Genomic DNA, 18,705 nt, shown 5'->3' on the forward strand with positions numbered 1-18,705 from the left:
TAAAAAGTTGTCTTCATCTGTTAGCAGCACAGAGGAGAGGGCAGAGAGACTGCACTTACAGTGTGTGAGAGCTGATTGGAGGAAAGGCATACCCCCCCACCCCCTCCACACAGCAGAACTGTGTTGTGAATAGACAAGCCCCCTTCCGACACAAATTTATCTCATGTGTCGGGAAAACTTCTCATAAGTTACTCATGCTGAAAGCAAAGGAACAAAGCACCAGAGAGAAACAACATTTAGAGCTTTAGAGAGAGATAAGTAAACACTACAGCTATAGAGCATGTGCTTTGCACAGATTCCATGACTCAAGTTTACAACCACTTTAGGAAAAAAAGTTTAGTGTTTAAGGCAACTGTACAAGAGCAAATTATAATAATGTGGGGAATGGTGGTGGCTCATTGGTTAGCATCACTGAATTACTACACCTGTTCTAGGGGTCATTTCTTATCTGAGAATCTGTCTACATGGAGTCTGTATGGCCTGTTCATGGATTTGTGTATTTACTCTGGGTTGTACAATTTTCCTATACACCTACATTAAAGATTTACTAACACATAGAAAAGAATGAAATATCGATGGCACGGTTGAGAATATTTATTTGTTTGGAAAGTGCAGGATGTGCCTCTACCACAATTCAATCTGCAGTCTTAAGAGTTAAGTGTGGATGTCAGTAACCCATAGTATATGGAAACCATCAGAAATAGTCTTTGTCTTCAAGAAAATGAATGTGGATTAGCTACCATGACTTACTGTACTTTGCACATTGTCAGTGCACCAAGTTTATTTAACACTTAAGGAAACTGGGCATAAGGTGTACAGCTAAAAAAACTTAATTTCAGCTCCCGATGATTTGGTTTCCTGTGTTCTCTCCCTACTGCAGCCATTCTTTCACTAGTGTAGCAAGCCATTTTTAAGAAAATGTCAATTCATCTTTATTTAACAATTTTTTCTTTTACAATGTACAAAATTACCATATACATAAATATAAAAAAGCAATCACTCTATATGTCTACAAATTACCCTAACCCCCCCCCCCCCCCCCCCCCCCCGAAAAAGCAGAAGAAAAAAACACCCAACCCTGCCCCCAAAGACACAAATAGAATTATCAAATATAAAAACAATAATTTTATATGAACGGAATTTCAGGTGCCAAGCCCAAGGATTCGATCTATAACTTCCATTTCTTTTCATATCTAGCTACACATCCCCTCCTTTTATAGCCCAACTTTTATCTTATTATCATATTATTAACCATTCTCAGCCAAGCTGAATTAACTGGCGGCAGAGAATCTATCCATTTCTGGGTAATCAATTTCTTAGCCATAAAGGCATCTCAATATAGCTATTTGTGTAGGTGTAGGGGCCGTGTGGTGTTCCAGATACCCCAACACACACAATACTGGGTCCATTTGCAAATGTATTCCAAATACCGATCTTATTCTACTTATCACCTCTTTCCAGTGTCTATGCAATTTGGGGCAACTCCAGAGCAAATGGATCAAATCTCCAGGTGCACCCCCACACCAGGGGCATGATGCATGTGGACGTCTCCCAAACAATGACAGTCTTTTCGTTGTATAATATGCCCTATGGATGATATAAAATTGTGTCAATTTCTGGGCTCCTGAGAGAGATAGTAGATCTATTGATTGTAATATACTACACCACTGATACTCTTATCTCCCCCACATCTTTTTTCCATTTTACTTTACTAGGTAGTTGTAAAAAAAAATTTTATGCTTTTAAATGTATGTTCCTATACAGTTTTGATATCAACCCTTTTATAGATGTGGTGTCTACAAATTTTTTCAATATAGGGGCTTTACTCCATTCCACCCTTACAGCCTTAAAATTAGCTGTTAGTGCGTCCCTTATTTGTAAATATTGATATACGTATTTGTTTGAAAGCTCAAGCTCCTCTCTCAGCTCCTAAAAAGTTTTCATCACCCCAGCTCAGTATAATTGCCACAATACCATTACCACCTCAAAAAACAAGAAAGCCTCAAAACTTAAAAAAAAAAGAAAAGTACAAAATCAGGAAAAGTGGAGGTACCATCATCCAAATTGAATCGGAAATTGGGGGAAGAGACAGTTCCCCAAGCTAGACTCCAAAGATAAGAGAATGGATTATCTCGGTACCAATAGAAAAACATACATATTTGAATAAAAAATAAATTTTTATTAATACACAATAATAAAAAACAGGATGTCCAAACATAAATAAGAACATTGTGTTCAATGTTCAAAACAGAACAATATAAAATACAAGGGTGTCTATACAAGTTTATTGCTGATACTTAATGTGCTTCAGAGGTGGAGACAGAATGTTTAGTGGGTCCTCATGGGACATATGGTCCTCTACATGTTTCATGGAATGCTACCGCTTCTTCAGGAGGATAATGTCTAGAATGAAATAGCAATTTATACATAAAGATCAAAGTTACAAGGAACACATATTTAATACGAAATACATTTGGTGACTGGGGGAAAAATGGGTACCCAGTTACCAATTGTATTTCATATTAAATATGTGTTCCTTGTATGTTTGATCTTTATGTATAAATTGCTATTTTATTCTAGACAATATCCTCCTGATGAAGTGGTAACATTCCGCAAAACATGTAGAGGACCATATGTTCTGTGAGGACCCACTATACCTTCTGTCTCCACCTCTGGAGTACATAAAGTATCAGCAATATGCTTGTATAGACCTCCTTGTATTTTATATTGTTCTGTTTTGAACATTGAACACAATGTTCTTATCTATGTTTGGATGTCCTGTTTTTTTTTATTATTGTGTATTAATAAAATTATATTTTTTTTATTCAAATATGTAAGTTGTTCTATTGGTACCGAGATAGTCCATTCTCTTATGTTTGGAGACTAAATTGGGGAACTGTCTCCATCCCCAATTTTCAATCTTTCCATCTCCCTTTGTTTCCAGTTATTGAAGTTCTCCAGCCCCTCAAGCTCAGATAAAATTGTATTACCCCACATGGGTGTATACTCTATAGGCCCTGTATACTGAAATAAAAACTGTGTTATAGCAACAAATCAAATAAATGGTGTTGCGCTCCCTTAAACTAAATAATATTAATCCATAAAATGCTAACCAATAAAAACATAAATTATCTGTGCATAAATTCTGATTCCCGTGATAAATCGTGATCAGTGATCAAAGTGACTAGTGCAACAAAGCATTCCAAACGAATATATATATATATATATATATATATGTAAAGAAATAGAAACCACATATATAAAATTGCATAGACCAAAGTAAGAATCGCATAAAATCACACAGTGATAGTGATGAATACCAATAAATAGATTTTCTTACTCGGTGTAAATAGAAACACATAAAATCGCATGAATAGAAAAGAAATCGCATATACCCATAAAGTGATAAATGCAAATAAATAAAGTATAAAATCACACAGTGATAGTGATGAATACCAATAAATAGATTTTCTTACTCGGTGTAAATAGAAACACATAAAATCGCATAAATAGAAAAGAAATCGCATATACCCATAAAGTGATAAATGTAAATAAATAAAGTATCACACAAAGTGTGTATAAAGCAAAATTAAATAGTGAAACATTCAGTGCAGACAAATGTAGAAGTCTCTCAAACTGCAAACAAAAATAAAAAAGTGGCAAAAAAATCCGTAAAGTGCTTCTCGTAGTAGCAGGTGCAATACAACGTAAACTGTGCACACTCTGGTGTCTCTTCAGTGTCCCGCAGTTAACATATAGGGTGGCCCCTTACCTTACTGCTGTAAGGCAAACAGCATAAAGAGACCAAGGTCTCAGATGGTGACAGCGGTGTACCCTTAGTTCCAAGCTAGGAGGACTTCTCCCCACATTAAGGCAGGATCTCACAGAGAAGGAAACAGGAGGGCTCCAAATGGTGAAGTATGTATACACTTTTATTACAAAACTCAAACAAATGGAAAGGTACTCACAAACAAATCAGTTTAAAAACGCCAGATAGCAGTTTAAAATGTTCCTTTTTGTCTCTGACGTGGCTTCCTGTATCCACAAGCATTTCCTTCCCACGCGTATCGTCATGTGACTTCATCAGGGATGCATTATGGGTATAAGGAAGTGTCTTTTATATTGTTTATCTACGGTGGCCATTTTCCCGGGAAAATGGCCACCGTTAATTAACGGCCTCTCAGAGTTAAACAACCCCCCTGAAGCCGTTAATCGGCAATGGGCAGTTGTTAAGTGGTTAAAGCTAGATCACTAGCTATATAGGTGAGGTGAATATAGTGGTGTATACTGCAGTCAGGGCACAGACAACAACCACTACACAGCAGCAAGATAGGAAATCAGCCAAAAACGATTGGTGTGTACTGTGTTGAAGGTACACAGAACACCCACTGCTTCAGATGCTAAGTAACACACTACACGAGGCCGCCTCAAAGGCGGCCTTATATAGTGTGGGGCGTGCACTACACAGCCTGAGCTATGATTGGCACAGGCAGGATGCCTGTGGCCAATCATGGCTCTCCTCGCTGCCGGCGCTGCGATTGGCCAAGCATGCGGGGTCACAGTGCATGCTTGGCCAATCATGGGGCAGCAATGCACTGCGCCACCGCAGTGCATTGTGGTCCGCGCGCGCGTCACTCGAATTTTGACACGAACGGCCCAAACGTTCGGAATTCGCCGAACGGCCGAACAGCCAATGTTCGAGTCGAACGTACGTTCGACTCGAACACGAAGCTCATCCCTATTCTTGACTATGATAATACATTCTACATCTGGTCATAAACAATTGTGATATGTTGTGCTTTCAATTACCAACTTACTTTTCATACTAGTTAGTTATGGTGACTGGAGTAATTAGGCATAATATATAGATTTGGCCCATATATATATGGGTATATGATAAAAAAAATTAAAAAATACTATTAAAAAATAATCTTTAGCCAAAGAAGATTCCCTACACAGAGATCTGGTTTGTTTGAAATATAAGAAGCCAGGAGTTGAGTGACATGACCACAGCCACCAAAAAGTAGAAAATAGCAAAAAACAAACAAACCCCAAATTGTATTTTTAGATAGATTGACAATTTAAGTTTTGTATGAGATAAGCCGTGTCTTTATATAGTTGGCGGTACTCCTTGTGTAAGGTGATTAAAGTATGCCACCCCACAATACCTAATCAACCTGACTACCATAATACATTCTACTAACTAAAACTAATAACGTTAGTAGTACTTACCTGTTTTCTCCTCACAAAAGTTCTGGTTCAAAGCATATGCAAGATGAGGCATATGATGTCATTGATGGCTCGGTGGAGAAGGAATAAGCTGGCCACCAATGTCATCATGCGCCTCATCTTCCACATTACCTTGCTGAAAATAAATGACTTTTCTGTGATATCTTGGGGAGAATTTTTTTTCTTCAAGCAGATGATTGTAAGGTCATACGAGGCATGGCCAACAAGAGGTGAAAAGGTTGTGTAGTGCTGCATAATACTGATGAAAATTTTGGTGAATGGGGGAAAAGTCCACTTTAACTTGGCTATGCTCATTAGGCTGAAATGTAAGTTTAGGATTCATTTCCCAGTTATGATCCAACTACCAGGACAAATACTAACCCAACACTATCACCTACTGGTAACAGGAGACTTTAACTTTTTTATGTTATTATAATATGAATATTAAGATATATTTTTTTTTTTTTTTGTTTTGTTTTTACAGCTGCAGGGCAGACTGATACAGAGAAGTGAAATACAGACGGACATGGTCACCTTATATCTGAATGAGGTTTGAATTCCCTTTTTCATCTACCTATTGAGTTGAGATTTGAGCTATAGGATGCATCCTCTCTGCAGCATGATTGTGATACACATATAGCCAGGTGCAGTTTACTTTCTCCACTGCACGTGGCGCTCTTCTGAAGTAGCGTTGCAGTTTGAGAGGAAGTCAAGAGAAACATGGTTCCTCTATGGTTTCCTGGGGAAGCTATCCTATTAGATGCTGGCACTCCATGTGACTCTAGCAGCCATCTCAGGTCAGGCAGAGCCTTTTTAAGGCCCTGGCTCTGAAGTATGGCATGCATTTTGCGAGTTGGTAGAGTAGGGACAGGTACCTCGTCTGGCAGGGACAGAACTAGTAGCAGGGAAAGGTTCCTGATGAGAAGGGACACTGTCTTTGTGAACTGTCTTTTAATTATTTCAACAAAAAAGTTCTAAGCCCTTGTACACACGGTCGGAGAATCTGTCAGAATGAGTCTTATCGGACCGTGTCGTCAGATAATCCCACTGTGTGTGGTATGCATCGGACTGATTCCGTCCGAATCTCCGTCCGACCCAATTTTCCAACATGTTGGAAATATTTCCCGACCAACTGGGCGGGACGGACCTAATCCGATCATGTGTAGAGCATTTTCATCGGACCAAGTGCCACACATGCTCAGATCAAATTCCTACATCAAAGCTATTGGCTACTAGCCTGAATGTAGTCCCATCGTAATGAAATTACGTCATCACGTTCTGAAAGATCGGATTTTTCGCCAACTTGGCCCGACTGTGTGTATGCAACAGTTTCGGACACAATTCGTCGGACTAAATCCGCAGGGCAAAATCCGACGGATTTGGTTGGCAAAATCTCCGACCGTGTGCACGTGGGCTAAGAGTCTCTGAATTTACCATCAGGAATGTGCATATGTCTGTATACTGTATGCACACACTATATTACCAAGAGTATTGGGATACCTGCCTTTACACGAACATGAACTTTAAAGAGTAAGTAAACTCTGTTTTTTTTTTCTTTTTTTTCTTCCCTGCAAAGTAAAGACATAATGTGCTAGTATGCATCGCATACTAGCACATTATGTGAAACTTACCTGCAAATGAAGCCTGTGCTGTCCCCACTGCAGGCTGCATCCATCTTTGCCTGTCTTCCTTCCTGGGCCATGGACTCCGTCCAAAGCCGCATGACGTCACTCCTGCACGTGGGCGCCACCCCTGATCAAGGCACTGACTTCTGAAGAAATGGCACGGGTGGCGGATTTGTTCAGAGTGCATGTGCCAATGAACTTATTGGCGTGGTATACAGTAAATATCTCCTAAACGGTGCATGTTTAGGACATATTTACAGTACCTATAGGTAAGCCTTATTCTAGCCTTACCTATAGGTACAAACATTAGAGGGAGGTTTACAATCTCTTTAATGGCATCCCAGTCTTAGTCCATAGGGATCAATATTGAGTTGGCCCACCCTTTGCAGCTATAACAGCTTCAACTCTTCTGGGAAGGCCGTCCACAAGGTTTAGGAGTGTCTATGGGAATGTTTGACCATTCTTCCAGAAGTGCATTTGTGAGGTCAGGCACTGATGTTGGAGAGAAGGCCTGGCTCAGACTCTGCACTCTAATTCATCTGAAAAGTGTTCTATCGGGTTGAGGTCAGGACTCTGTGCTAGCCGGTCAAATTCCTCCACCCCAAACTCACTCATCCATGTCTTTATGGGCCTTGATTTGTGCACTGCTCCAAATCATTTGGTCGAGAGGGGATTATGGTATGGGGTTGTTTTTCAGGGGTTGATCTCGGCCCCTTAGTTCCAGTGAAGGGAACTCTTAAGGTATCAGCATACCAAGACATTTTGGACAATTTCATGCTCCCAACTTTGTCGGAATGGTTTGAGGATGGCCCCTTTCTGTTCCAACAGAGTGTTGACCTCAACCAGATAGAACTCCTTTGGGATGAATTAGAGCGGAGACTGTGAGCCAGGCCTTCTCGTCCAACATCAGTGCCTGACCTCACAAATGCACTTCTGGAAGAATGGTCAAACATTCCCATAGACACACTCCTAAACCTTGTGGACCGCCTTCCCAGAAGAGTTGAAGCTGTTATAGCTGCAAAGGACGGGCCAACTCAATATTGAACCCTACGGACTAAGACTGGGATGCCATTAAAATTCATGTACATGTAAAGGCCGGTGTCCAAATACTTTTGACAATATAGTGTATATCCCTTCATCTGTTATATATATGGTTGAACAAATTGCACCCATTCCTGGGTAAAAAAAAATAATAATTTGATTTGATTTCTCTTACTGAGACAAAAGCTGAACGTCCTAAGGTGATCAACACATCTCATGCCAATACTGAGGCTGATGGGACTTTTGGTGTGGACTGAGATTTGAATATGCATATTGAAGGGAATGTAGATTGTCTAGAGGTGGTTTTAACCCCCTTCATGTCTGTTAATATGTGATGTCCAATCACCCACACAGGCCTGGGAGATTAGCGCATTGAGACAATGACACAAACAACAAAGTCTCTCCGAGCAAATCTAATCTTTATTCTTTGGCGTGAATATTTAAAGGGGGCTTTCAGAAAGCACCGCCCTTTGAACGTGTCATACAGATTATCCAATCATATACAAGTACAGCCTACAATAAAAGTAAATAAATAAAATGAGTGATTCCTCAAAATCATGTGCTTTCCAAGAAACAACTGAAAAAAGATAACAGCAACATGAGAAACTAAACTAGATTAGCAAAACTTGAGCATGTATATTTGTGACGTGGATGTTAGAGAGACACAAAATGGAAACCAAATTTCTTAAAGAATGAAAGCGGTTAAGCTAAATATCTCTTCACATATCAACATACATTTTATTACAGGATTTTATATATGCAGAAAAGTAAAGCATAGAGTAAATAAACTAGTTCACAAAGCCAAAGACAGTTTATAAGTAAATGGAAACTGTAACTTAACACAGTTCACTGGACAACATAAGTCACAGGTTCGTATGCAACGATACTTAAAACGTCAATGAAAATGTTGCAAATAGTTGATCAAATGGTTACTCAATACCACTGTTATATCTACACAAAGTTATACGTTTGCCCAATGGCACATCTGTTTCTAATAAATATACCCTTTTATCAGGTACTTCACATAAGGTGTCTCCTTATAAAGCTAAGGTGGTCCTTCACCAGGCTGTATTGCTTTAACTACATTGATTAGGCAACTACCTGAGCAAAACAACAACCTTTTGACATTGAAGACATTTCTCATTTCTATATTTTAGCTCCCAACTGTTTATTTTTAGCACAATTGTTTATTGTTTTACTAAATTTGTTTAGTTTTGATTAGAGAAAAAAATGAAACACAATTAGAAGTGAAAGAAAATTTCTCCAAAGTTGGGTAAAAATCCTTTTAGTCCACATTGCAAGAAATATAAACGAAAATCCTAAACAAAGCAGCCTTGATGAAAGGGAAACTGTAATCACCCTAAAACGTGTTGGCTACTCACCTTTATGGGCACTAAATTTATCTGTGGCCGGGATTGATTTGCCTGATTTTTGTCATTGAGGTTCATCCTTCTGACAATAAGCCCTTGTACACACGGTCGGAGAATCCGTCGGAATGTGTCCTATCGGACCGTGTCTTCGGATAATCCGACTGTGTGTGTTATGCATCGGACTGATTCCGTCGGAATATCCATCGGATCCAATTTTCCAACATGTTGGAAATATTTCCCGACCAACTGGTTCGATCGGACATACTCCAATCATGTGTAGAAAATTTTGATCGGACCAAGTGCCACGCATGCTCAGATCAAATTCCTACATCAAAGCTATTGGCTACTAGTCTGAACGTAGTCCCATCGTAACAAAATTACGTCATCACGTTCTGAATGATCGGATTTTTCGACAACTTAGTCCGACCATGTGTATGCAACAGTTTTGGACAAGATCCGACGGACAAAATCCGACGGATTTGGTTGTCGAAATCTCCGACCGTGTGTACAGGGGCTAAGAGTTATGTGCTTTTTATATTAAAACATTATTAAACCCAAAACCAGACATGTTATATTTTGCAGTTTACCAATTATTAGATGTGGTGGGTGCATCAGTTTTCCTTTTTTTTGTCTTTTTCCCTCTGTTTGCATCTGGTGATCTGGTCAGTAACTCAGCTTCTGTATTAGTGAGACACAACTCTACATGAATGAGAACAGGAGGCACAGCAGACAGCACCATTATCAGTCTGGGGGAGAGGGGGGGAGGGTAGTGGTAAATGTATTAGCAGATTAAAATACACTAATGAAGCCAAACTCCAGATAACACTTTATAACCAGCTACTGCAAAGGGCTTTTTTTTACTTTTAGCATAACGTTTTTACTATAACTATTAAATAAAAGCTGAACGTTTTAACCAGCCCTTCCAGTGTTAAATGGCTTTTCTCATCCATATAAACTGATACATTCTGCTGGAGAGCTTGAGATTTTGAAAAATAACAAACTTGCTTTTTGAATCCCCTGCTCTGGCCTTACACTCCAGGCCAGGCCCTTGTCTCTGTCCTACAGACTGTTCACTGACCAACTTGGTGCACACAGCTAGAAGACTCTTGCTGCACTGGCTCCCACGTGGAGCCCTCCTGACTCCTGGGCCAGACTTCCTGTCTGCCAGGGTGGATCTCAGAACCATGGTCAGGTGTCTACAAATAGCCTAGCACACACCTGAACATCCAGTTTGCTAGTGATTCTCAAAATTAGGACCCAAGACTGGGGATTTCATCCCACCCAGACCTCTCAGAAATCCTCGGGCTCCAGGTCCCAAAGTGGACTTTTCTAAGAAATACGGAAACTGAAAAGCCAGTTTCCTCCCAAATACACAAATCCCCTGGAGCCCCTAAACCTGCCGGGTTGAGAATCCTGCGGCATTACCCTGGTGGGGTACCAGACTGCCACAGTAAGCATAAAACAGAAAATGAATTCAGACATCACTTCTAAGAATTGGTAAGCTGCAATATAATTCATATTTGCTTTTGGGTTTAATATTGCTTTAACTTTAAATTCAACAATTAAAACTGGCAACATTTCTAAAACCCTACTCAAAAGCAAAAAATGGCAAGAGATATACACTTTAAATACAGTATAAAATCACTCTTTACTGTATTCATAAACTTGTTTATTAATAAGTCGTCATCCTTTAGTACATCTATCTATCATCTTTCACACCTGATATCATTCTGCAACTGCTAGAAACCAAACTGTTACCAACCTTTCCTTTGTATTTTTTATCTGCCATTTTGTCTTGTTCTTTGCTGTTATCAAGCACTGTAATGTTATTTTGCTTATAGATGGGACATGATCCTGTAAACCTTTCCTTTATGGTGGAACAAGACATTGACGTCAAGGACCTGAAACCAGCCCCAGTAAAAGTTTATGACTATTATGAGACAGGTAATGGCATTCTCGGGTTGGGTTATCATTATCCTTCACATGACAGCTTTTTTTTTTTCAAATAATGAGCCATTAAGTTAAACCAGGAAGACCTTTTCCTACATCTCTAATGCCGCTTACACACGATCGGAAATTCGACCAGCAAAAGAGCGATTAGAGCCTTTTATCGGAACATGCGACCGTGTGTATGCTCCATCTGAATTTTGCTGGCTGAATTTCTGCCAGAAAAAGATTGAGAGCATGTTCTCAATTTCTCAATGTTCTCAACGGAAAAAGTTTCGATCGGAAATCCCGATCGTCTGTAGCAATTCCGATGTGCAAAATTCCTACGCATGCTCAGAAACAATTTGACGCATACTCGGAAGCATTGAACTTAATTTTCTCAACTCATCTTAATGTTGTACTTCACCGCGTTCTTGGCGGTCGAAAGTTCAGCGAACTTTTGTATGACCGTGTGTATGCAAGCTAAGCTTGAGCGGAATTCTGTCGGAAAAACCATCATAGCTTTTTCCGACGAGAATTCTGATCATGTGTACGCGGCATTAAAGTTTGTTTTTGACTGGAGGGTGATGGAATAATGATATGAAATCACTCCTTCTATATGTCATACCCTCATTACTGATTGGAGTGTCTGTCTTATACTGTATATCATATGTATGTCTTTGATGACATTTTATGGTATTTTAAATGTTCTTACCTTCCAGATGAACAAGCAGTGGCAGAATACAACCATCCCTGCAACACAGGTAAGGATGTCAAACTTGTGTATTTTAAATTAAATGGGTAATATTTTTCAAAGACGATTCATTATTATTATTATTATTATTATTATTATTATACAGGATTTATACAACCCCTGGTAAAAAAAGTATGGAATCCCCACTCTTGGAAAATGTTCATTCAATTGTTTAATTGTGTAGAAAAAAAATAAAATAATCACAGACATGCCTTAAAACTATTTTCATTTAACATTCCAACCTTCTGGCTTTAAGAAACCATATACAAAAGAAAGAAAACCGTAGTCAATTGCAACTGTTTTTGCAGACCAAGCATGTGAAAAAAATATGGAATCACTAAATTCTGAGTAAAATATTATGCAATCACCATGTACTTTGCAGTTCTAAAACAAACATCTGCATCAGATTACATTCTGAAATTGATATCACTTTCATCCAGTCATCCACAGTCCATGATTGCTTTTCTTTAGCCCACTTTAACCTTGTTTTTTCCTGGTTAGGTGTTAATGATGGTTTTCATTTGGCTTTTCTGTATGTAAATCCCATTTCCTTTAGGTGATGTCTAAGCCCTTGTACACACGGTCGGAGAATCTGTCGGAATGAGTCTTATCGGACCGTGTCGCCAGATAATCCGACTGTGTGTGGTATGCATCAGACTGATTCCGTCCGAATCTCCGTCTGACCCAATTTTCCAACATGTTGGAAATATTTCCCGACCAACTGGGCCAGACGGACCTAATCCGATCATGTGTAGAGCATTTTGATCGGACCAAGTGCCACGCATGCTCAGATCAAATTCCTACATCAAAGCTATTGGCTACTAGCCTGAATGTAGTCCCATCGTAACGAAATTACGTCATCACGTTCAGAAAGATCGGATTTTTCGCCAACTTGGCCCGACCGTGTGTATGCAACAGTTTCGGACACAATCCGACGGACTAAATCTGACGGGCAAAATCCGACGGGTTTGGTTGGCCAAATCTCCGACCTTGTGTACGTGGGCTTACAGTTGGGTCACAGACATTGACTCCGGTTTCTGACCATTTGTTCCTCGTTTTTTGTTATGCATTTTCTGTTTTCAAGGCATATTGCTTTAAGTTTTCTATCTTGAAGCTTTGATGTCTTTCTTGGTCTACCAGTACCCTTCTCTTTAACAACCTTCCCATTTGGTTTGTACTAACGAAAACCATCATTAATACCTAAACAGAAGAAAATAAGGTGCAGATTGCTAATTCCCCGCTGAATATAACTTTCATCCAGTCATCCACAGCCCATGATCCTTTTCTTTAGACCACGGTAACCTTGTTTTTTTTACGTGTGTTCATTTTTTTTGTTAGTACAAATCAAAAGGGAAGGTTGTTAAAAGGAAGCGTACTGGTAGACCAAGGAAGACATCAAAGCGTCAAGATAGAAAACTTAAAGTAATATGCCTTGAAAACAGAAAATGCACAACAAAACAAAGGATGAACAAATGGTCAGAAACCAGGGGCTATGTCTGCATACCCCCACAATCACCGGGCAAGGGTTGTGGGGATGAGGTCCTTGTCCCCATCAACATGGGGACAAGGTGCTTTGGGATCAGGCGCAATATCAGACTTGAAGAGTCTGGTATGGATTTTGGGGGGACCCATACGCCATTTTCTTTTTAATTTGGCGCAGAGTTCCCCTTAATTTCCATTCCAGACCTGAAGGGCTTTTTGGTACGCTCGGGCCGAAGCGTTCACCCATCCCTACTGCCAAATATTAAATTAATTTTGTCCAGTCAATTTTTGGCGTTTTGCATGGAATGGGTCAGATTTAGCTTTGTGTTTCTCTACTTTTTTGTGTCATACCAATACAAACAAAATAAATAAACACAAGAATGCCTAAACATTTGCAACAATTTTCTGGGCAAAGTGTTACATTATCTGACAGAATTGCAGGGGTGCCAACATTTTTGGTCATTACTGTATATGGGCAAGAACAGAGCCAGATCATCCACAAAGCAACCTAGGCAGGAGCCTGAGGCCTGTTGGATAGATGCAGAGGGGCCCCGTTACAACTTTCATGCTTCTACAGTTGACCAGAATACAAGCCTGACCTGTCACAGCCGTACACCGGGCTACCACTTTAGAAGGGAAGATGCACTTGTTAGTGTCTGATTGAGGGGGTTGGGCCATGACACTACAGATAATGAGAATGGAGCACCTTCACTGTGCCTGCTGTAATCCTTATCAAAGTCAATCTAAGGATTAGTTGGAGGCTAAACTGCCACCTAGCTTAAGACCCTGTTCTGCCTTAAACTTTCTCTGGGCAAAGAAGTCATCAGCCACTAAAGCCAAACTTCAGCTGTTTCTACCGCCACAACTCCGTCCAACCCCCACCCCAATTGGACCATCCTTTTTTATCATTTTATACAAACTTTTTCAAGGTGTCTAGTCCAGTCATGAGACAGTGGATAGGTCCTGAAAGTGGCACAGAGCATTCTCCTGCATGGTGTGATTTGCACCTGGCCTCCATTAGTGTCATTCAACCCTAAAGAGGACTGGTATTCAAAAAATACTAGAGTTGGGCTTTAGGCTGAGATGTAAAATAAGCCTATTCAGGTATGGAAGTTCATCCTTTTATCTGTTATCCATCAAATACAGGTATAAGGACAAACTGCTATCTCCAAGCAGGCTTATTTTATTGTCTAGACTCATCTGCAAAAAAATATTTTCTTGCCCCCACACATCTGTCTCTTTGTGCATCTACATTTCCTTCTTTCTCATTGGCTTGATTAACTTTTGTACTTTGATGTCCACAGTGCTTGTGTGTATATACAGTGTACAGTAAATATATTTTTGTTCAGTTATTTGTATGAAACCATGCCTAAAGAATTTTTTAAGCTTGAATCTCAAAAAAATATTCCTTTATCCACACAAAAAGTATTGCCAATTTTTTACCTTCTGTATGACTATATAACACATTCTTGCCATTTCTTGTCATATATTATTCTAACTCACTTATAAACAAAATTGTAATTTTTCTATACGTGTGTTCTATTTTGTAGGGGACTCTGGCAATTCAAGATGAAGACAAAGTCACCAGTGTCACTAACTGAACAAGAATTTATAAAATATATCACCAGTTCCATAAATGAGCCTCGTGGCATCCATAAACCATGTGACAGAAAACAACCAATCAGTGGCAAGCACTGCATCTAATACTTGGGAAATATGACACTGCCTTTCTCTGTGATGATGGTCATAAACTGAAATGATGTTGTATACCATTAACATTTTGAATAATTAAAGCAAATTTTACCTGTCTATTTTTTCCTGTGACTGGAGCATATGGGGCTTACCTTGCCAGAGAGATTTGAATTGCTGGCAAACGACATTCCATTGTCGGTTTCTTTAAAAAAATAAAAATAGGTCACAATCCCTTTTAAAGGTCCCCAAAATACACAGAAGACCCTTTAAGGTCAGAAAAATGTAATTTGCAAATATTAGTATAAAAAAAAAAAAAAAAAGGAATCACTGCTCCTGACCAAATAGAATAAAAAAACAACAATATTTTTTGCATTGGTACATATTTCCCAGGGCAATGACATTTTTGACAATTCCTTAAAACTTTTGTTAACCTAAAAAATGAATAAAAAAATAAGATAAAAATAAATCCTGTTCCTTTAGAGCATGTTATACAGAACAGTGCTTGTGCTGGGTCATTTGCCCCCCTGTAACACCTGAAATACCTGGCTGATCCTGCCTGGTTCTGCCCTCCCCTCTGTAAACTGACCACAGTATATCATGGCTTCTGAGCCCTGACACCATGGTCAGTTTACATCCCTTTGTCATCCGCAGCTCTCCTCTGTCCTCTTATGTGCTCTCCTCTATCCACTCCCCCTCCCCTCCCTGCCTGTCAGCTCCGTGTCCATACCCACCCCCTCCTCTCCTGCTGCTCAAATTACTGTTCCATCTTTATAGTATCCTCTCTATTTATTTTGTACATTTTATTAATGTAATCTGCTCCTGTGTCTGTGCCTTAAAAAAAATGCAGCTATATACCTGATTTTGGAGTGCCGATCGGTGCTCACATGATACGCCGTCTCTCTCCTCCTCCCCTCCGTGCTCAGGATCAGTGAGGAGAGAGGTGGTGGGACACGTGAGCGCCGATCGGTGTTCTAAAATCAGGTATATAGCTGCATTTTTTTAAAAGGCAGAGACACAGGAGCAGATTACATTAATAATCAGAGAGGATGGTGTCATTTTTACTTAGTGGGTTAACAACCACTTTAACCATTAGCCCAGAAAACGGGCATTTTTAATTTGACAGATTTAGCTCCTATTTATTTCCATGTTGAGGGTCAGCATCTGAACTTCACTGAAGTTGGCCTTACCTGGCTCAAACTGAACCAACAGCAATTCAGCTCACTCCAACAGGGTACCAGTCTGCTTGTTTTGTTGGCAGATTCATTTGAACATCTGTGGAAAATTGTAAGGTTGAAGGCTAAAGCTGTCCATACATTATATAATTTTCTTATTCAAGTTCCTGTATGCCGTGTACACACGACCGGTTTTCCCCTTAGAATAAACTCTGACTGTCTTTCTGAGAGAAACGGACTTGCTCACACCAAAGTCCATTCGTTTAGAATGTGATGACATAAGACGGGACTAGAAAAAGGAAGTTCAATAGCCTGTAGCCAATAGCTGCTCTTGCGTCGTTTTTGGTCCGTCAGAATAGCATACAGACAAATGGTTTTCCTGATAGGAATTGATTTAAAGAAAGATTTAAAATATGTTCTATTTCTAGGTCTGTCAGAATTTTTGAAAAAAAAAAGTCAGATGAAGCCCAAACATGATTGGAATATCTGATGAAATGATTCCTTCTGATCTTTTCTGCCGGAAAGTCCGACTGTGTGTACGCGGCATTAGATTTACCTTCAACTATGTAGTGCAAGGGCCTGATTGATTGCATACAAATTGAAAGTGTTTAAGCTTGACCTCATATTATATGGATTTGGTAAATCTAAAGGAAAATTGTACAAGAAATTGTGTAATGTATGGCCAAGCTTAGTCCACCTTAGTTACACCCATATTTAGGGCGTAAAATGTAACACTGTGCCAAGCAGAACCCCCCCCCCCCACCACTAAAATGGATCCCTCTCCAAAAGCATGCAGGTTCTTCTCCCCTACAGCAGCTGACAGATTTGAAATCAGTCCCGTCTGCCACTGCAGCAGACATATTTGTAGTTCTCAACAGAACAGGCGCAGTGATCACTCGTTGTCCATCAAAACTTCCTCTAGCTCTTTGCCTGAAAGTCTGCACCTCAATACAGACAGAGCAGGAGGGAGAGTCTGCTGGAGCCTGGCATGGCACCTGTGATACACTGATCGGGGTTGCAATACTTTGCAACCTCGTTCGCAAAAAACAAAAATAATAATAATTTCACATTTTATAGGTCATTTTTTTTTGCAAAAGGTGGACCTTGCCCTAAAGTTAGTAATGGCCAGATTGGGTGTCTGAGGAGTAATGGGTTTGTGGAAAGGGCTCTCTGGTGGTTACAGTTGGTGTTTCTAGGATCAGGAGGCTTTGGATTAGGGTACGGATATATGGTTGGGAGTATGGTGTACACCAGTGTTTCTTAACTCCAGTCCTCAAGGTGCCCCAACAGGTCATGTTTTCAGGATTTCCCTCCGATGAAACGGGTGTGGTAATTACTACGGCAGTGAAACTGATCAAATCATTGGTGCAAAATAATGGAAAGCCCGTCATGGATAGGTTACGTACACTGACCGACCAACCAACCCAATATAATATCAAGAATATTATTTATAATAATTAATAATTAATATAATTATGCTTTTTTCTTTGTATTTATTTGGGCAAGTTACCACAACACCATTATCCCTTAGTTTTTAAGATCAAAAATTTTGGTGTCCCTTGTCAATTTTACATTGTATTTTTTTAAATGTAACTACCTACTCCCAAACTGTCATTTGAAGTAAAACACATAGCCAAGTATTATCCTACACAATATTTTTATTGTGCATTAAAAAAAGAAAAAAAAAGAAAATTAGACTTGCTATCTGCCAATAGACCTTAACCAAAAAGTACATTCTATGCATCCAAAAATATAGAAAATATACCAAATAAAATCATTATTCAACCAAAAAAAATAATGTAAAAGCAATAACTCCAAGGCCAATAATAAATAATATGTACTTTCGTCCGATTCTGCAACCATTCTGGTTGACGAACGGCCTTTCAGAAACAAACTGAAAAGTGCAAAATGAAAAGCGTGAATCAACACTCACAAAACTTCTACTAACACAAAATTAGCAGAAGGAGCCCAAAGGGTGGTGCTAAAGAGCTGAAAAACAACATTGTTGGCCAACAATTGTGTGGCCGTGTGTATGCAAGACAAGTTTGGGCCAACGCCCTTCGGACAAAAGTCCACGGCTTTGTTGGCCAACAATCCGATCATGTGTACGAGGCTTTAGGCCTGATTCACACCTATGCATTTTTTGTGCTTTTTGCATTTTGCAGATTTGCACTACAGGCCATTTACCATGGTTTCCTATGGAACACGTTCTGTAGTGCAAAATGCAAAAAGCACTAAAAATGCATAGGTGTGAATCCAGCCTTAGGCTCAGTTCACATTAGTGCAGGCCATTTGTCCCGTGTTTGCTCAGGCACTGCAGCCCAATCATTTGAATGGGCTGCTGTGCCATGTGAAATGCACAAAAAAGGCAATGCACCTTTTTTAAAACGTGGCTGCATGGAAACCACATAGTC

At 39.6% G+C, this 18,705-nt stretch overlaps 1 protein-coding gene across 1 annotated transcript in view; it reads left to right on the top strand.

Annotated features, from left to right (window-relative positions):
• The window catches only part of LOC143930924 (alpha-2-macroglobulin-like), a 143,004-nt gene extending 127,768 nt beyond the window's left edge, over positions 1–15,236 (top strand). Inside the window, exons 33-36 of the mRNA XM_077455615.1 lie at positions 5,714–5,779; positions 11,107–11,209; positions 11,914–11,955; positions 14,978–15,236. Of these exons, the coding sequence (XP_077311741.1) occupies positions 5,714–5,779; positions 11,107–11,209; positions 11,914–11,955; positions 14,978–15,000 (234 nt within the window). The 3' untranslated portion in view covers positions 15,001–15,236. The remainder of the gene's footprint in view (positions 1–5,713; positions 5,780–11,106; positions 11,210–11,913; positions 11,956–14,977) is intronic.
• Positions 15,237–18,705: the final 3,469 nt, after the last annotated feature.

The sequence above is a fragment of the Lithobates pipiens genome, unplaced genomic scaffold (genome assembly GCF_037356315.1).
Source record: "Lithobates pipiens isolate NorthernLeopardFrog02 unplaced genomic scaffold, aLitPip1_a1.2 Scaffold_25, whole genome shotgun sequence".
Lineage (NCBI taxonomy): Eukaryota > Metazoa > Chordata > Amphibia > Anura > Ranidae > Lithobates > Lithobates pipiens.